This window comes from Daktulosphaira vitifoliae, unplaced genomic scaffold, assembly GCF_025091365.1.
Source record: "Daktulosphaira vitifoliae isolate Bord-2020 unplaced genomic scaffold, ASM2509136v1 Scaffold_1, whole genome shotgun sequence".
Classification (NCBI taxonomy): domain Eukaryota; kingdom Metazoa; phylum Arthropoda; class Insecta; order Hemiptera; family Phylloxeridae; genus Daktulosphaira; species Daktulosphaira vitifoliae.
This window is the reverse complement of record NW_026099572.1, coordinates 29,747,018-29,768,311: the sequence shown is the minus strand read 5'-3', so window position 1 is coordinate 29,768,311 and position 21,294 is coordinate 29,747,018. Positions and strand designations below refer to the sequence as shown.

The window sequence follows — 21,294 nt, the reverse complement described above, 5'->3', positions numbered from 1 at the left end:
AACTCATTAATATTATAAAAAGACTGAATACTCTTGAAACTCAAAAGTAAAATTAATAAACCATTTTCTTAGAACACGTGCCGTTAAGTCAAGTAATGAACACGGCTTAACTTTCAATGAGCACTGACAAAAGGAATTAACCCCAATATTTTGGGTATGTCCGAACTTTTAATCGCCTCGTCTACTTTGACTTTCTTTATGCATACAAACATTCAGTTCACTTTAAATCTCCGTATAGCATTATCGTTTAATGTAAATCAACTTTTTTTTGTTTTACTATAAAAATATTTAAGTCAAAGATCCTCACTTTTTATAATCCGTCTGTAAACCTTCTAACAAAGAAATCAGTAAAACGTGGAATATTTTATATTTAACAATAATTTTTATAGTTTTTAACGTTGTCCAAAACTGTAAAAATAATTAAAAAAAAAAAATAACGCCAAATATTAGCTGCATCAAGTTATTTAATAAAAATAGAACGGGACACTCCGATTATATATACAAAGGTTTAATTTAATAATCCTTTTAATTTAGTACTATTATAATATCAGTATAATATTACAGTTCAATAAAAGAATTATTGATCATTCTAACAAAAATGATAGTGGTTTCCAAGAAAAAATGAAACTCTTGCTGTTTGAAAAACACTACAATGTTCAAGTTATTTTCTAAAAATAGTTAAATATAATTCTATTCTCAGAATACAATTACTGACTATAACATGAAATGTAACTAATAAATATAGTACTTATAATGTACATAAATAAATATTATCTAGTTTTGATTGTCCGTTAAACTTGTTAAAATAAACGACGTTCAATCCGAAGTACTTAAGATTATTTTCTAATGTTTCTTGAACATTGGTTAAAAATAACTCAAACGCCCTAGTTATGTTTTAATGCAACCAAACATAAACACGTCTACACACGACTGTGCTGTTGGCCCTGTTTCATTTAGTCAAGGCCGCACACGGCGCTCAGTGGGATACACAGACACACGATAAAGAGAGGGAAATACGTCGGATTAAGGACAGTTACTCTTTAGTGTAAGAAAAATAGGAAAACCTTAAGTGATTTTAATTATTTTTCTTTCAACAAATGGCACACGCGATTTTCGCCGACCGCAGTTGGACGTTGGTCGATTTACCGTCATGCGTGCGCTACTATAATTGTGGTGAAAATAATTTTTTTTTTTATGATTTTATGTTGTTGCAATTTTGAGTATTTTTCTATAATTTCTAATGAACATTGAAAACAGTCCTTAATAATGACCGATAAACCTCGGGTGGTGTCTGCTTGCATGAAACGAATTATTCGAGCTAATGGACGAACACAAAAACCTTTAATTTCAGGTAGCACTCAAAATATTGATCATTTATATTTTGTATACTAATATTTTAATAAACCTTCTAATAATTGTCTAAATATAAATAATTCATTAGTTTAATGTACAGTGTATATATTAATGTGTGTTATTTATTATATTTAATATTTTAAATTTGAATCATCACAGAATATATAAATGAAGTTATTTTATACAAATTGATTGAAAAATCATGGGTTCATATAATTTATGAGTTACTTAAGGGTGGTACATTATAGGCACCAATGGATGGATACTTAGCATCCCCAAAAATGTTGAAAAGTAATATTTATCGTTTTAAAAATGTGTAATTAAAATGTGAAAAATTACATTAACACCGCCAACATTTTTGATATTTGCGCTTAAAAGCTACATTTTTTTAATTTATAATTTTATTAGTTTATATTGAAGAGAAACAAGATAAATGTTAAGTTCATTTAAATCCCAGAAAATATTAAAAGACCCAGTTATACAACTGATTAAGTTGATAACTTACAAAAATAATGTGTGACATTTTATACTATTTATATGTTATTTGTAATACTAATTGGCTTGTTATAAATAAACTTCTGATCATATTTGTAACCTTAAACTAAAACTTGAGAATGTACTAACAATTGTAAGTAATAAATAATTTATTTTGCTAAAGTTTTACTAAATTGTTTTTTAAAATTATTGTAGGATATAACTTAGAATTTTAAAGTAGCTACATATAGATTTTGTTAAAATGAAGTTTTCAACTTAATTAAAAAGTCACTTTATTAAAGTTAATTAGAACATTTTTTTATTGTATTGACCTTAACACTCATTAGAAATGTTGAAAACTGTAGTACTAGTAATTAGAGCTAACGTTTCTATGAGAACTCTTGTACATTTAATTTATATTGAGATAAAATGTTTTGTTACTAACCTACCAATAATCAAATTGTCATCATGAAATAATTTTTAAGCTTTTAGCAAATTTTTAATTTAAAAATATGCATTAAAATTATTTTTAATAATAAGTGATGTTGGAGTATAAATTACTTGTTTATACTAATATATTTATTTTCAATGCAATTATTGCAATATTCATTATATTGATTGAACATTTTCACCTATATAAAATATATTTAGCTTATTAAAATTAACAATTATTTTGTTAATATAGTAAGAATTTTAGGGTCCACGAATACAATCAAAGCAGTAAAAAATCATTTATAAACATTTATTTCACTTTATTCGTGATATTTTTTGAAATTCATCTGAGACACCTAAATACATTTTTGTGGATATTTATTTATTTTGTGTCATGAACTTATGCAATAAATATAGTTTCATTAAAAAAATATAGTATTGTTTGAATTTTTACGAAAAAGAAGTCCACTATTTTATTCTGCTTATGGTTGAAATATAGAACTAAAAGATACTCATTATCAACAGCATCAGTGGTTCAGTGGTAGAATGCTCGCCTGCCACGCGGGCGGCCCGGGTTCGATTCCCGGCTGATGCATGAAGTTTTTTATTTTTGATAATAATATCTCTGGTAAACTGTTTTGTTGATTTTGTACTTTTTGTCTTTAATATTATACAGGTGATTTTTTTATCATAACCCACTCAATTACTTACAGAATATAAATAATTGAAAATTTTTTTTTTCAGTTATCTATAGTTACACATAATTCTTGAATTATTAACTCGGTAATATTTTTTAAGTTCATCCTTTATGCCTTGTTAGGATGTCAAATTTGTTTTTTAAATGGGAACACATATTTTGAATTTAATAAAATGTTTGAGTTTTTAATTTAATGGTAAATAGCGTTTGAATTTTTAATATAACTTTATTTGTTTATTAGATATAAACATTTAAAGTATTACACAGTAACCAAGCTGTCACAGAGACGGAGTGGTTATTGTCAAATTTGAATATCAATAGATATACTTTTTGTATTGCTAGTTAGTGTGTTTATAAACACACAACAATGTGCCTTACCATCATTGATAAGAAATGCTGTGTAACTGCAAATTTCGATATCATAAAAAACGAATTAGCTACCTTTATTTTTAATCCCTTGTGTATTATATATGTATATTAACTCAAAAATTTGATACTTTAAATGTTTATATCTAATAAACAAATAAAGTTATATTAAAAATTCAAACATTTTATTAAATTCAAAATATGTGTTCCCATTTAAAAAAACAAAGTTGACATTCTTACAAGGCATAAGGGATGAACTTAAAAAGTATTACATAGTTAATAATTCAAGAATAAAGTGTAATTAAAGATAATCGAAAAAAAAATGTTTCAATTATAATTAATCTCTAAGTAATAGAGTGGGTTATGATAAAAAAATCACTCTATATATGAACCAGAAGAATCTAGAATTCTTTTAAGTTGTGCTTATTATCAAAATTTCAATAAAAAGTAGTATATCCCTAAAAAATGTTTATATTTAGAATGCATTATTTAATTCAATCGACAGGGAATTGAATGTTTAATTTTAGTGTATGATAATTTCTAGGAGAACTAGAAATTAAGTTTCTATGGTTTGTTAAAAGTTGAGAGCAACATTTCATTACTATTAATTGTATTTTCGTAACAAAAACCATATGATAAACGTTTTAATAAGTCGGCTTTATTAGAGAGTTCCAGATGGAATATAATATATTTCATATATTATCTACAGCCTTTTTCATTTATGCTTCATTTAGGTAAATGTAGGAAGGGTTGGAAAAAAATACGCGTTGAATACATGAATAAAATGGAGAAAGTAAAAATATTTTTTTAAATGAGTTGTTCAACTAGCATAAGAAAATATCATGTAGTGAAATGACCAATTTTTTATATTTCAAGGTATACGAGTGATAGTTTTTAGAACACCATTTGATAGAATATCATTTAACGGATCTAGAGGGAGTGGAAGGTATAACAGCACCTCCCTAGAAACGAATTATTCATTTCAAAAAAAAATCTTTCATAAAAAATTCAATTAGGCTACTCTGTAAATATTGATTTTTTTTTCTTAGCATCCTGTAGAAAAATTCTAGATCTGCTTCTGATTCATATATAATATTAAAGAAAAATATAAAACCAACCAACAATTACTGGATAATATTGCTAAATAAAAATTTATGCATCAGCCGGGAATCGAACCCGGGCCGCCCGCGTGGCAGGCGAGCATTCTACCACTGAACCACTGATGCTCGTGTTGGATCTCAATAAATTCTGCTTATTTTGATAAAAAGAGTCTGGATGAAAATTAAGATTTCTAATGAAAAGTTTTTGTTACACTGATCAAGTTTGATTTATCAAATGGTAATGCATAATTCATTTAATAGTAGTATAACCAAAGCTAAAAACTTTATTATAAAATTTTGTTAGTATTATATTTTAGCAAAATTTTATAAACTTTATAAAGTAATATGTTTTAAAGGAAGGTATCTCAGCCCAATATCTTAAAATCAATTGTATTGGTAGTGGATGCGATCAGCGACAAATTATTGTACATAATATTGAAATGAACTTTGTGTTAACATGAAAAATTCCAAATATTTTACTTCGAAAATTCAGACTCGAGTATAAAATAAAATGTTATTTAAAAAATTGAAAAATTAATTTACGATATGCAATAAAAATGATAGATTACTTTTAGATAATATTTTTAAAAATTTTAAAACTTTCAATTAAAAACGAAAAAAATACATTACCAATACTGTTTGTGATTTTTTAAGCCACAAAAATACACCTAGTAAAAAACAAAAATAAAACATTCGACAGCTAAAATATTATCATTAGTCATATCAACACATATTTGTGACGTTTAAATTAAGTTTTATCTATTTGAACATAAAATATCCAATAGAATTTTTAAAATTTTTATATCACGTATTAGAGACATATATATAATAAGTCTATGCTGTGTATTGATTGAAAATACAAAACGTTTTTACTATAATATTATATAGTATCAATAAGATATTATATAATATCAATTAATAATAATATTTGCATTAAAACTACAGAATACTACACAAACAGCATTTTTTGAAATATTAAATTTTTAAAAAATTACACCTATAATTTGAAATTATTTTTAAAAATAAGAATTCATCTAATTAAATAAATAAATAAATTGTAGAACGATAATAGTGAATTATTATGTATGATTTAGGGTTTGTTTAGAAATTATAATGTGGGCACAAAACACTTTTTTTTAATTTTAGCTTTGATGAGATGCTGTTAAAAGGTATAACTTTCATTGGTTTTATCATGATGTGCGTTCTTTTTATGTCTGTCCATAAAAATTCTCAGCTCTCACTGTGGCGATTTTGATTTTGTTTATACATTGTGAAATTACAAAAACTTTTTTAAAAACTAACGAATCCTTATGAAATTTTAATAGAATATATTAATGACACTATGCTTTTTTTATATATACTTTTCATGTAAATTAATGAAAAACCTGAGTACAGTGAGAGTTTGAATGCCTACGCGTGTCAAATGTTTATTTTCATTTTAATTTGTAAACTTGTTTCGGAACAATCTTAATTCTTTATATATACACCAAATAATTTTTTTAAATATATTTAATGTTATTGAAAATAAATTATCCCCGCGACCGATAGTCTGTGTTCTTCAAACCTATTAAAGGTTTTTAAAAGTATTTTATGATAGAAAAAAGAAAAATGTCCTGACGATTTATAACTCATCATATTATCATTGCTTGATAATATATTAACATGGCTGAGTTAAAGGGAGGGGCACGTGCCCCTATCACCCCCTCAAAATCCACTGTTGTGTATTTGTAGTATTTAAATACCACCAGGTGGTATTTAAAATGCTATAACTTTAGAAAAATGTATAAAATAAAACTAATTTTTTTTATGTATACCCTTAGATACGATGCTTTAATTAAAAGTATATTTATGTACTTGGAACAAGTACCTATATAAAAATTAAATATAACGAATATATCAAGAAATATTTAATATATTGTTGACTGTTCAACTTTTTTAACTAGTTATTGAAACATATTTCAGTAGGGCTGGTTGGGGCTATAACTCCGTTAATACTACTTTAGAAATCGTCTGTAAAGATATAATGATAGTGATACAAATTTGACTGGCTGCTTCTTAAAACCTATATTATATATACTCTTTTGACATTCTTATTGAATTATAAATTCTATTCATAAAAATAAACACGAATTATTCCTATATAATAATAATTACCAATAACGTTCTTTTCTGGCATGTAGGTCATACATTGTTTCAAATCATAACTGAGTGTAAAACAATTATTGCTTATAGATACCATAATGTACGAGTAGTAGGATAAATAATTAATAATAATACGCGACATAAACTCTACTCGTATTAAATATAACAACATGTGAATGATAAATATGTATATTAAATTTACATCTATATGCACTGGAGAGACCAAGGATAGTTACCCATGATACGGTACATACACAGTTAGGTCAATATAGTACAACGTGTTTAGTCGTTTTGAAGAGTTTTTAGACGACTGAGTGTACTTAATTATCTTATTCTGAATAGATCTCGCTAAGGACTTAAACATGCAGCTATACAATTTGTTTGATGTAAATGTGTGAAGGTATTTATGGAGTTCATGACAATTGTTGAGTACTGTGAGCATGAAATTGCATGTCGTCTAAACGCGAGGCCGACTAACCTTATTGAGCATCTGAAGGACCTTACTTAATAGGTGACAAAATATTTTATTTAAAAACAATACAAACACTAATACATTGAGCCCTCCTGCATATCTTTAGAAAAAAATCGAGATGTAATATTATGAAATTTATACCTGTTTTTAAAGAACGCTGATATTGTTTATTTGGCATAAATTTACTTGTGAGTATTATTTATGAAATATGTGGTATCAAATGAGAGTGGCTGTTTTAATACATGGCATACCATGTATTAAAACACCCCAATGAGTGAGTGGCAGTAGCGACATACTCCCTCTAAAACATTTGTGTTGTAAAGAAATTAATGCTTTTCTAAAAAGAAATGTTTTTTAGACCTTTCTTTAAAATTACCTTAAAATATAATTTAATTAAAAGCTATGAGCAATAATAACTGTAAACAAGAAAAAAATGTATGTTATCCCTTTTGAAATTACCTTAAGGACGCCCTTAATATGTATTCACAAATAACTTTTACGACATCCCCTCACTGTTTCTTTTGTCTAGATAATATTAATGAAAAAATAATTTTAGAAATGAATCAATTAATTTATTGTACACAAAAATCAAGGGCTTAATACTATTTAATAATTAAATATAAAATATTATGCCTTAACAATTTTACTGTTGAAATGGAGTCAACAATTTTTCTTGACAATCAAAATATATTATTTTTTAGAGGGTATAAATTTTAAAATTTGAAGTGTAACTTAGTATTATTAGAATATTTATTTGAAGTGTTTTTACAAACTAAAATTTAAGGAGTAATGTTGGTAAAAATAAAGAATAATTATTGACAGTCACTTTATTTTTTTTTAAAGAATACGTTTGTTTGATTCCGTAAAGCATAAAATTTCTCTACTTAAAATGCTTATTACATGAAAGCTATGATACTATCTCGTGTCATTAATTTTGTAGTTTGTGCAACTAGTAATATCTTATTGAAACATAAATACAACACTAATTGATGTTACTGTTATTTTGTGATAGTACATTTAATTAAATTATTACATAACTTTTAGGAATAATTACAACGAGCTTCTGCTAAATACAATAAGATATAATTATAAAAATTTGAAATAAAGTGGCTATGTTAAAACATTAACTGTTTGAATCCATTATTAATAATTTAAAGACTACATTTAATTGATGTGATGTACTAATCAAAAACAATTATATTTTAATTCAATTTTTGAACATATAATTTTTTTGTCGTATGTGGGTCCAAACTGTTTGGACCATAAACTAGTTTAAATACTGTTTGGTTTTTTCAAGTATCTATTTTTAAATGATGATTATGTTCAAAAATAGATATTCAAATGATCAAAAACATGAAAACAAATAATTGCCTCTATAGTTCGCCACTGGTCTATCTGGATATATCATTGATATTTGTTTGATTTTATTATTATTTTTTAATTGGTGGAATAATTTACTATTATTAAAGTTATTTAAATAACTCTAAAATAGTAGTGAGTTATTACTATTCCATTAATGTAGTATTATTAATAGTTAATAGTACGACCAACAATCATTAGTGAATGTATATTGATATAACTCATAAGAGTTCAATTCGTAATTCGCTTATTTTTTGTGTAGTTAGTTAAAAGAATAACTAAAATATCTCGTGGTCTAATTTACACGGTATTATTTCTATTAGATGTAATTGGAATCATGAAGAATCCTACTTTTCTTATTTCTTAATTAACATCTATGTTATTTGTATGAATTTATAAGTTAATCACTGCACTGTGACGATGTATAGCAATATGTGTTATGTACATAAAACTTTTCAGTATTTAGTGCAGCAGATTCATGTGCTCACATTGTGCAGTCGTTTGGAAAATGCCATAATAATAATACATTAATTGTAAGTTTTAATGTCAAGGACTAGAATGTTATCTTTAGATATTCAATATTATAGTAGTAATATTATTTACATTATTTACTGGTATTTATACTTATTTATAAAATTGTTTAATGAATATTGTCTAAAAGAAATACTAAGAATCCAACTATTAAAAGGATAATAGGAAATTGTTATAGTTCGCATATTAAATATGATAGTCTTACCATAAAAAAAAAAAAATAGAATACTTACTTAAAAAGTGTATTTATTTGTGATTATTAATAGGAAATAAATTATTAATTGATATGTTGATGGCCGTGAAATATAAATCGTACAAGATCAGAATTCTGAAGTACTTATTTTACTCTTAATGGATATAATCGACATATTCGCATTCAGCATAAAACACAAACCATATTGGGGCATGGGTCAACTAAGAACTTTTGACTCTAAAATATGATCATATCGTTTTTAGATATTTTAACATGTTAACCGCAATGACGGTTAAGGGTCACTGCTCGATTTAAATTTTGGATTTTTATGACCACCCGAGACCATATTTGATGATTCTCTGCATGCCTATGACCCACCGGCGACCAACATCACATATTATTTTTTTTATAATACATTTAAGTATAACCGTCGGCTGTCAACTTCTTTAAGTAAATTTGTATTTATTAATAAGTTTATTTAGCAATTAAAAATTAGTACAAGTATGTAAATATTAAACAAAATTACTTAGTTATTATTCACGGTAAAAATGGATTTTTTTGTTAAAAGTTCTTAAATGGCGATGATACAATTTGTTATGTTTCTACTTTCTGATTTCATTCAAGGTATGGCCTTACCATTATATCAACTGGTGTCTAATTCAAATTTAATTAGATTCGATTATAGCGTTCAGTCATCGATGAAATCCTAAAAGACATACCAAATGTGCGATAATTAACTTCACGGATGTCAAACGAAACTATTTAAATGAATTCATAATGTGGCATAATATTATTGTTCAAGGACTGAACATTTCTGGATATAATTAGATAAGAAAGATAAAAAAAAAATAATCAAAATTTGTTTGAATAGTAAAAATATTTTGGATTTGTAAAGTTGTATAAATGGTGTTTATACAAGAGCGCGTATATCTAAATTTTATTTGTGTAATCTTTATTAGTTTACCATATTAATAATTTATTGATATAAGTACGTGATCTTAAAAAAAGTGTTCTTAAATATCTTGTTATTTTTGTATATATTTATTTTATTGTAAAATATAAATCACATGCCATTATTATTTAATTTATTAATATATTAATAATTCGTATCCATAAAAATTGTTACAGGATCATTAACGGCTACGTTAGGAGACGATTTAGCTTACAAAAGTGGCTCTTTTGACGGACGTTGCATTGCTGAAGTACGAGGGGGGCATTTGTTGATACGATGGAACGGTCCAGCCGGATATTGCTGGAAGCTTCTTTTAAGACATTTAAATATTACGCCTTGCGAACATGATAATTACGGTTTTCAACTAATTAGGCCCGATACCAAAACTCCTATTGTTTCAATTATAGTAAGTCTTTAATGTATCAATATCAAAAACTCTAGAAATATAAAATTATGTATTTTGTCGATTTTCCATAAAAATAAATTATATCTATTTACCAAAAAAAAAATTTAGTCTGATTATGATTTACGATTGTAAAGCTCTTTTTATTTTATGAGAAAGGTAAACCTTTCTTGTGTTGTGTATGAAAAAAACCTATAGTAAACAATTTTGTTGATTACGCTTACAATTAACGGCGTTATTTGTAAATGTGGGCACTTTCGGGACCTGCTTTATTCTAGTTAGCTTATTTTAAATTGCCACACGCTTTATCATTATGTTTACCTTTATCATTCGCTCTGAGCGATTTGGACTTATTGGGTCGCTAAACCTTACAAATCAACAGGACTATATAGGTTGGATTTGGACTAGACTTCTCTCTTCTGGGGGTTTAGGGGGGTTAACTTCCATTCCACTCCTGAAAGAACTAGAATCGGCTACTGGAAGAACCGACAGGTGTATGTGATCTCAAAACTAACTTTTTTACTAGAAAAAAGAAGAAAGGATTTTTTAAATGATAAAATTGGTAAATAATTAATTTTTATATTTTTAAATATTTTACGCCCTCTTGTAATAATTTTGGATTCATCATGGTCCGTATTAAATATGAAATTAAGAGAGGGGCAAACCACGTGAGTCCATCTAAAATTTTACTTGCATAACTATCAGAAAATAAGGTTATATATATATATATATTTTATAAACATTTAATGATTTGAGCTAAGATGTTAGTTATAGGATCCCCCTCATGAAATTATAACCTTCTTAAGTTAATTATTTTTGAAATGGATACATAGATCCACACAATAAAAAAACATATTATTTTATGTCAATAAATCTAATGTTCTAAAATATCTAATATATCTAATGTTTAATCCTCCAAAATTTGTTATATTGTCGCCACCTGATAAAGTATGTTTTTAATTAAACATTTATTTAAAAAATGATAAATATTTTTTTAATATACAATATCTTTCTAAATATAATTTTACTTTTAATATTTAATCTTAGTTATATACAATTTAATTTCATGGTTTTAATATGAGCATCAGTGGTTCAGTGGTAGAATGCTCGCCTGCCACGCGGGCGGCCCGGGTTCGATTCCCGGCTGATGCATAAAATTTTTTGTCGAATTCAGGGTTTTGGTATAACATTTATAAATATAATATGTTATATTATTATCACATCTAGATTAAGGTCTAGATACCGACATTTAATTAAGATCTAATGTAATTTTTCGATGATGATTTTTTCTAAGTTGTTATAAGTAGATTTTGTAATTTATTTCTAAAAGCACAGGTGCAAAAAAAAGATTTATAACTATATTTTCATAAAACTACCACAAAAAAGATGTTGAGTGCCAAAAAAAGAAATGGTTAGTTATTATGTTAATACCTACATGGTGGAAAAGTACAACAGGTAAATTTCTAGTTAAAAATAACAGCACCCACAGTATACCTTCAGTCACTATAAATTGTTAATATCTTTCAAAATACTGGTATTAAAGTTGTTATTGACTAGTCATTTTCTTAATTAAATCATTATCTAATAGATAAGCTTGTTAATTTTATTTGTGTCCATTCGATTAATTAAAGTGAACACCCTTAAAAAGTATAAGGGATTAACATAAAAAGTAGTTCATGATTGAAAGAAATATTGAACCAAAAGATACCAAAAAAAAAAAAAGTCATAAATATTTTTCTTATTTTTGATTAATTAAGTGGTTCATGATAAGTGAATTATTGTATAACCACAGATACGGTTTATCTTATCTGTGGTATAACTGTGAGCATAAACCAGTAGTGCAACTTTAAAATAATATCAAAGCCGATTTCATAAAAAAGTTCCTCCTAACATGTTAAATATAATCTCATGGTATTTTATGATAACTAAATTTTTGATTTATCGAAAGTAGAACTGTTCTTGTAATAACTAAAGAAGCCTACAGGCCTCAAATCATCAAAAAAATCAAATAAGAATCCTAATTCGATTTATTCCGTAAAATAGAGATACTATGGATCAAAAAAAAAAGTGTCTGGAATAACAAAATAGGTTTTAATACTACATACTCATTCACAAAAATTAAAATTTCGGTAAAATAGTATGATAAGATTTATCATACTACTTTTTAAGTTATTATTTAAAAAAATGCATTTCAGACTTTAATAAAGGGTAACTACCACATTTTAGCTTACAACTAATATATAACCATAAAAGCATTAAAATTATTTTTACCATAATTAGAGATATTGTTTTTTTGCAAGACACAATATGCCTCTGACATTTAAGGTATACATGGGCGAACAAAAATTATTTTGCCCTTCCTTAATATTTCAATATTTTTTGATCAACAAATAATTTTCCTCGGTATCGCTAAAAGTAAAAAAAAAGGTCTTTAAACAATTTTTTTTTTATTGTTTAAAAATTCTGACATTGCTTATAATTGTGGAAGGGGGTAATAACTCCTAAATGCCCCTCGACTGGTGCGCTAATGTGTATAGAATAGGATAGTCCACGATGTTTTAATAAAACTAATTAATTTTGATCTACTAAGTAGTTTATTTATAAAAAATTAATACATTGTTAGATTACTTTAAAATCATAGTTTTAATTATTTGTTTTTAATAATAAAAAAATTAAATTTTTTAAAAGTTTAAGATAGCTATTTTAACACGCTTATATTAGTTTCACCTGTATGTTTGTAACTCTCCACGCGCCACGTGTTATTATTCTCGCATATCCCGTCGTGTATGGGCTTGAGACTAGACTATTCACTCCACCCAGCTCACCCCGCCGTCAAACACTATTCTGTATAATTTTATTTTTGATTTTCGTACCCGTACATGCGTACGTATTGTCAATATTATATATATTTAAACAAATTTTTATTGTTTATTATTAGATAAAAACATTTAAAGATTCAATTTTTTTTTTAAGTTAATATACATGTATAGTATATAAGGGAATATAAATACAGGTAACTAATTGGTTTTCTATGACGATATTTGCAGGTATATAGCCTTTATCATCAATGGTCATAAGACACATTGTTGGAAGTTTTTAAACATACTACTGGAAATACAGAAATTATATCTATTGATAGTCATAATTTACAATAAACACTCTGTGACTGTGACAGCGATATCATAAAAACTAAAAAGTAAAAAATAAATATAGTTTAAAAAAACTGAAAAACACGATTTTAAAGCATATCGAATTAAAAGCGTGTTTTTCAGTTTTTTTTAACTATATTTTTTTTACAATTGATGTCCCATAACTAAAAGTCTGCGCACATCATTTAAGTAACTTGAGTGATGACTTAATTGTAATAACATTTACCATTCTATTTACTACCGCACTCGCATACATATACTAATTTTACATAATTGGCGGTATGTATGCAAAATCATGATATATTATTACAATTAAATAATAAAAAAAAACATGAGATTAAAACAGATTACTTTTTTTCTGTTATATTGAAGCAAAAATATTCATTAAAATAAATCTAAAAAAAAAAATTTCCCATTTCCATAGGTATTGAAAATTTCCACCCACGCCAAATGCTTCTTTTGAACCCCCTTAATGCGTTAAAGGATATAACAATATTAAACATTAAACTAAGACGTTATATACTCCTTCTGTAGTGACATAGCCATATAAGTGGCTACAATGGACAGATTCTCCAGGATTCAACAAAAAGGGGGCCCCACAGACTTATACAATAGTCATAGTCAAAGAATTCTATAAATTTCTGTAAAAAAAGTATACAATGTTATTAACTATTAATGTTCTTGCGTTATGTATATTCTAATATTTTTAATAAATGAAATAACTAGAATTTCATAATTGGTATTATCAGTAAAAAAATCAATAAAATTCCATATTTTGTACTATTTTGTAGATAATATGATAATAATATTAAATTTAATGTTTTGGTATACTACTGTGTCGAATAGTGTTTGCAATCTTAGATATATTAACATTATTGTATAAAATTATATTAATAAAATAATTTTAACTTATATTTTTAAAATTAAGAATTATTTTGTTACTTCATTTAAATGTTATAACTTTATTAATATGTTACATGAATCCGGTATGGTCTAGTGGCTAGGATACCTGGCTTTCACCCAGGAGGCTCGGGTTCGATTCCCGGTACCGGAATAACTTTTTGTTTTTTGCCACTAATTTATACTTGAACATTATAAGATATTTTAATTTTTCATGTAAATTTTCGTGTTAGTTATAAATTTAAAAGGCGATTACAAGAAATTTGAAACGGAAAATTTCTATTTTCAAAATGTAATAATGAATTTAAATTTTTGTTAATTATAAATATTTTTACATTATTAACATTTCCAGAGATCAAATATTTATTAACATAATGAGTGTGACATTTAAATTTATAAAGAATTTTAAAAGTTGAAAAACTTCATAACAAATAGTTTACTAAAACAAATATTATATAGTGGGATAGAACTTCTTAGAGACGATCCTAAAAATGTTATCTCTAATGGAATATGAACGCGTATAAAAAAACTTATTATTATTGTATAGATAACAATTTTGATATCAAAAATTGTTATTTTTAAGTAAATTCCATAAATCAATCGAGTAAAAAAATTTACGGTATCATTTTAGAATTCAACATTTATGACTTGTTATGCCCTTATCAAGCCCGGGTCAAAAAATTATAAGGCTTAGAGTCCAAAATTAAAGGAGGCCCCCCTGTATCTTAAGTGTCATAATACCTATTTTCGGTTTCCCTTACAATACGCTGATTTTACTCTATACTGAAAACTAATCATAAGGCCAGCGAAAATGTGTTATAACCTCTCTTAATCAATGATTGGCTCTTATATCTGTGCACCGTCTACATTGGTTATTTTTCATTTTACAGAGTCCTTATTGAAATCTTAACAAATTACTTTTTTTCTTAAATAGGAATTGTAATTAGATAAATAAGTAAATTAACGCGACAGTCGAATTTTGAAAATTAATAGGATAATTAAGGAGTGAAATAATTTGAGTGAATGATGAAATTTCGAAATTAGTTTTTTGACTTCTTGGAAAGGAACGATTTTTTATGGAAGTAGTATCCTTTTTGTAATATTTCGGCCACCACGATTTAAAGTTTATCATTAGTTTATTTCAACTACGTGAAATTTATCTGATTTTATCTGACAAATATACTTAGTAAACTAGTGTGGTGTATAAATTGGATTTTTTTAAACGCTTTATTAATCTGACACATGGAAAGAATAAATGACCTCATGTATAGGGAAATTTTGAATAAATTTTTTAAATCGTCCAATATCGGATAAAGCCAATAACAAATGAACAAATTTCATCAGGTCTTTTTTAACTTGTTCTACACGATATTGAAAAATTATTTATTTTCCTTTTTTAATTTCATGAATACAGAAAACTGTTAATGACAATTGCCTCCAATAAAATACTTCCTGAATGTAAATTTTAGGAAATCTTAAATTTTACGTATAATCAAAACATTAAGCAACAATATTACTTTGATTTTTTACTTTACTTTAACTTTAAATTGATTATTAACTCATCTCCTGTAACTTTTTCGTGGAATTGTTTAAACAAGGATATACTTTTTAATTTAAATTCTCACATGTGCAACATATTTTACCCGAAGACGTCCAAATCTCAATTTAAAATTGTCTTTAAAAAACTTGAACTTGAAACATAACTAATTCAGTATTTAGTTTTAAATAAATTTGATGTTGTTTTAATACTTTTTTGTTCATTCAAGTATTTCACTTCTTTACCAGAATAATGATATATGATTCAACATAAAAACTCTAGTTTTCCTAAATAACCTATTACTAGCACTATGTTAACCTCTTCGATCTTTTACCATGTATTATTAAATTTCGTAATTTTTTATTCTATTCATAGACACAGAATATTATGATAAAAATGTCTTAAAATATACATTTTTGGTAACAATGATTAATGTAAAATAATTATTACAACACTTAGATATCCAATAACAGCTAATATTATTTTTGATAATAACATTAGTTTTATGATAAACAGGCTTAAGTCTGTGACTAAAGCTTTTTATACAAAAATTTTATATTTAAGATACTTGTTTATAATGGATTCTAGTAATAGGACTGAAGCCGTTTTAACATGAATCGACGCGTTTAAGTGATAAAGAATTTGTAATAATTACGTTTTTGATCAAATGTTTACCTAGGCCCTTTTTGTATGAAGCGATTCATGTATTTTATTGGCTGCCTTTAGCTCTTTTAGTGGCCCATGTAAAAATTATTCTAATAATTAAATGTTTTCTTTTTTTGAAGCTTTATAATATTTTGGGAGATAAAAAAAAATATATTCTTAAATTCTAGTTAATTTATTCAAAGCTGATAACAAGAAAACTTGAATTATATTATATTATATTGTTATTTAGAGTTTTTACTGTAGTAATTAGTTTAAACTAGACATATTTAAAATGATATTGAAATTATTATACATTTTTAATTTTCATCTTTACTATGGTAAACTTTAGGTAGTTTATTAACTAATTATAAAATTAAATAATTAAGTATATGTTTTGTTTTTATTTAGACAGATAATGAAACTGATTATCATCATTGGACAACTACAATAGCTGGACAATTATTAAGTCAAACACCATTAGAAAATATCAAATATTTAGATATATTGGGTATAGTTAAAGATGAACCACCATATCGTAGACATTCATCTATTGATGCACCAACAAGAATTTTATCAAAACAAAAAAAAACTAGTTTAGATATGCAAGAAGTAAATAACAATAGTATACTGCCACTATTTAGCTCACGTATGTTTAAAAAAAATGTGTCCAATCTACCAGACTTGATAAGGGAATGTGAAAGATCTCGTGGTTCTCATTTGGATGAGTTCTATAATTATGTTCCAGTAAAACAAAAACGTATGATGTTTGAAAGTTCTCTTAGGTGTACATCTCAAAGTGTAAATGATTTGCACTATATACCTATTAGTCACCATAATAATACAAAGTCTAAATCACTTAATAACCTAAATCAGAGTTCAGTACCTGTGAAAGATATATGTAGATATTTTGAGAGTAAATTTAATGTTAATGAGAAAAGTTCAATGCAGTTTAGATCACTACATTAGATATCGTGATTTATAATGTGATTTTGAAAAAAAAGAAATGAAGTGTAATTTAAGTCATTAAAGAAAATTGTTCCAAAGATTATAGAATAATACAGTATTATTTTGTTAAATGTATAATCTTTAGTCATAATAAATAAATTAGATGTAAAATAAATGAAATTTTTTTTTCACCTTTAAAAATATAACTAAAAATAAAAATATAATATGAACTTTGTTAATGCTATTATAACAATGTTATACTATACTAAATAATATTAATACTTGTCAAAAACAAATATTTAATCAACTTTTCTACAAATGCAACAATAATTATTCATATTCATAAAAAAAAAATCAATGCAAAGAAATAATTGTTCCCAACAATTAACTTAAACATAAAAAATTACAAATGTGGGTAATAGTTTTGTACATTAACTTATCACACTTTATAAACTATTCTATTATTCTGTAAACCTTATATTTCACCAAAATTATATACTAAATTGTTAAAAAGATAAAACTAAGTCAGTACAAAATTAAAACTGATTTGGTAAATTATAACCTTACAATACCATCAGGAGGTATGTACCTTAAACATTTACTTAAAACGACAAGAATTATTCCACATCCACAAAGTTCATTTAAGAATCAATGTTGTTATTATACACTATGGTGATAAACAAGAATTTAAGGCAGGCTTTGTAGACTTATTTTGAACACCCTGATAATCTAATAATAAATAAAAGATAAAATAATTAACACGATTATAGTTAAATAGAAAGATTAAAAATTATATTTACCCAAAAACTAATAAATATTGTTTTTTGATGAAGTGTCTAATGAGTCGTCATAGCTAGAATGTGCCAGATCAGAGAGTTCTTCAAAATGTTTTTGCCTCTTACGGACATTCCAATGTAAGCACTCAGCTAGTGAATCAAACCAATCGGAAATTTGATCTTGAGCACAAATAGATGGTACAGGATAAATTGATGTAGTAACTCTTAAGCTGAAAAAAAAAGGATAATATGTATACATAATTTTCATATGAAAACAATAAAATAAATAATAAATTGTCAATTAATCAAAATAAAAATATCAGTACACATGGTTAAATAGTCAATTGTTAAAAGAAAAGAAAATTTTTATTAATAAAATTAAACATTATTAATTAGATTAGTTTTATAATATTTATGACAATTATCCTTCACCAAAATATTAATACAATGTATAAACCGACCTATCATCTGCACATAACTCTTGTTGGTTCCTACCATCAAATGAAACCCAAGCAGTTGATCGGGCATCTGGGCTCAACATAATCTGTAACAAGCATTTATGCTTACTATTTCAATAATTTTTAAAAATTAATTAACAATATTAATACAAGTTTATTTTTTCATTTTAATAAAATAATTTTTTATCAGCAGAGAAATTTTTCTTTTACATAAAATATAATAGACTAAGAGTAACCATGTGTACCTAAATATAATTCAAAGCATTTTCCACACACAAAACAATACAAAATTTAGAAATTAGAAAAAAATTCACGACCATACTATATACACTGTATTCTGTATCATCCTTTTACCTATCACCATGATAAATTTCTTGTCGATTACGACCATCAAATGATACCCAAACTGTATTACGGCTATTAGGCGATACCATTATCTATATGAATAAAAATTTATTACCTTACTCTGCTGATTATCAGTAACAAAGAACCAGTTTAGTTTTTAGTTTGGTTAGAGTTTTTTGTGTGATACAACTAATGGAGAAGTATTGGGAAAAGAAGAATAAGCTATGTATAGTATTTATAGATTTGGAAAAAATGTATGATAGAGTACCGAGAGAAATTTCAAAGTGGGTATTAATGAGAAATGGGTGGGTGGGTGAAGTGGAGAGAAGCATTTGGTGTGTTATGCAATAAGAGAATTTCAATGAGACTGAAAGGTAAGTTCTATAAGACTGTAGTGACACTAGTTATGATGAATGATTTAGAGTGTTGGGCGATTGACAAGAAAGTAGAGCAGAGATGAGAATGCTTAGATAAATGAGTGGAGTGACTAGAGAAAATAGGATAAGGAACGATGATATAAGAGGGAGTATAGGTATAGCGTTAATTGTAGATAAGATAAGAGAAAATTAACTTAGATAGTTTGGTTATATTATAAGAGGAGAGGAATTGGATGTTGTAAGAACAGTTATAGAAATGAATGTAGAAGGAAGGAGAGGTAGAGGAAGACCAAAAACGAGATGGAGGGATATAAGGATGGCTGATGTGCGCTGATGTGAGATGATGTGGGAGATTGTGTCAAGTAGAAGTTTAGGAAAAAGGTGGCCGACTAAAAGTTGTTGGGATAAAGTTATGGAAAATGAAGACTTAACACTTTGCTGACTATAAAATATATAATTTCCATATAACAATATATAACCATTAAAAATATTCACTTTAAAGTTTAAATATCAAATACATATAAATAATAATTTTAATTTACCTTGAGCTCAACACCAGCAGGTACAACAATTGGTCTAAATGATAATGAGTGAGGACAAATAGGGGTTACCATAATGGCTGGGACACTCGGGTGGATCATAGATGCTCCAGCTGCCACAGCATAAGCTGTGCTTCCAGTGGGTGTTGATACAATTAAACCTGTAAATTAAATACTGACATAAACATAATAGAAAATGAAACATTCTTATAGAGCCATTTGAATATTAAATTATTTTCACTTTATTTTTTTAAAATAAGTATAAATATTTCAAATAATGTTTTATTTATTTAGAGATTATTCTAAAATTTTTATTAATAATATTTGAAATATTTGCTATACTAACAACATACTTTTTTTGAAAATTCAATAATCATCTTAAATTAAATTTGGGATTGTCTTTGTTTATAATTGTTGAGCTAAATATTATTTTAATAAAGGTTTTAAATAAAATCAAATTTAAGGTTTTTTTGTGTATTATATACTCGAAAAAATATAATTGATTTGATAATAGAAGACAATTCTGATGATTTGTCTTCTAAGAGTAAGTTGATGATCATAATTTTTGGTAGATATGATAGTTATTTTTAAATTGCTCCAACTATTTGAATAATGCTTGAACCATAAAATTTTTAGTGTTAATGTTTAAGATAATTACCTTACTTTCAACATACTTTTTTAGAAAATCTTATAATATACCAAAATAATACTGGTAGGGGACATAATCATCATATAATTTTTTTTTCCTTAAAATAAAATAAAATGATAAAAATGTCTGATTTTATATTTTGCATAGCAATGGAATAATCATAAAATTCTAAATTATTTCAAATTAAAATTTGCTTAAAGTGATATATGAATAATTAAAACAAATATTCTGGTGACTTATTTTCTATGAGTAATCGGCTTCTTAAATAAAAACTTTAACTTTTTAATTTGTTATATTATATATTGAAGAGTTTAATGTCAGTGATTTTAATCACTGTCAGATATCAATTAATATTAGTCTAAAAAGAAACCCAAGTCCACTATGCTATATAGAGACTGTATTTAACTTTTTTCATTTAAGTTTACTAAATTAGTATTATGTCAAAAATTTGGTTCATTCACAACTGATATATACAGTAATACTTCTAATTTACTCGTAAA

General features: G+C 25.9%; 3 protein-coding genes and 4 non-coding genes across 14 annotated transcripts in view; 4 read left to right on the top strand and 3 right to left on the bottom strand.

The window, feature by feature from the left end:
* LOC126895201 (GTP-binding protein Rheb homolog) overlaps positions 1–21,294 on the bottom strand; it is a 146,211-nt gene that overhangs the window by 40,798 nt on the left and 84,119 nt on the right. The gene's annotated exons all lie outside the window — the stretch shown is intronic.
* LOC126895195 (uncharacterized) lies at positions 822–17,840 on the top strand. Its single transcript, XM_050666799.1, has 3 exons — positions 822–1,351; positions 10,248–10,477; positions 17,114–17,840. The coding sequence occupies exons 1-3, from the start codon at positions 1,267–1,269 to the stop codon at positions 17,669–17,671; spliced, it is 873 nt and encodes a 290-aa protein (XP_050522756.1). The 5' UTR covers positions 822–1,266; the 3' UTR covers positions 17,672–17,840.
* On the top strand, positions 2,784–2,854 carry Trnag-gcc (transfer RNA glycine (anticodon GCC)). The gene has a single exon. It is a non-coding gene; the product is annotated as a tRNA-Gly (tRNA).
* Trnag-gcc (transfer RNA glycine (anticodon GCC)) lies at positions 4,478–4,548 on the bottom strand. Its single transcript has one exon. It is a non-coding gene; the product is annotated as a tRNA-Gly (tRNA).
* Trnag-gcc (transfer RNA glycine (anticodon GCC)) lies at positions 11,556–11,626 on the top strand. Its single transcript has one exon. It is a non-coding gene; the product is annotated as a tRNA-Gly (tRNA).
* On the top strand, positions 14,606–14,677 carry Trnae-uuc (transfer RNA glutamic acid (anticodon UUC)). The gene has a single exon. It is a non-coding gene; the product is annotated as a tRNA-Glu (tRNA).
* Positions 17,930–21,294, bottom strand: part of LOC126895187 (NAD kinase-like) — a 29,173-nt gene continuing 25,808 nt past the window's right edge. For 6 of the 7 annotated variants that reach the window (XM_050666775.1, XM_050666777.1, XM_050666778.1 and 3 more), the window contains exons 6-9: positions 20,149–20,306; positions 18,888–18,970; positions 18,451–18,656; positions 17,930–18,379 (exon numbers count right to left, since the gene is read on the bottom strand). In XM_050666775.1, coding sequence (XP_050522732.1) covers positions 18,458–18,656; positions 18,888–18,970; positions 20,149–20,306 — 440 coding nt within the window. In that variant the 3' untranslated portion in view covers positions 17,930–18,379; positions 18,451–18,457. The remainder of the gene's footprint in view (positions 18,380–18,450; positions 18,657–18,887; positions 18,971–20,148; positions 20,307–21,294) is intronic. The other variant, XR_007701599.1, reaches the window with a different exon arrangement.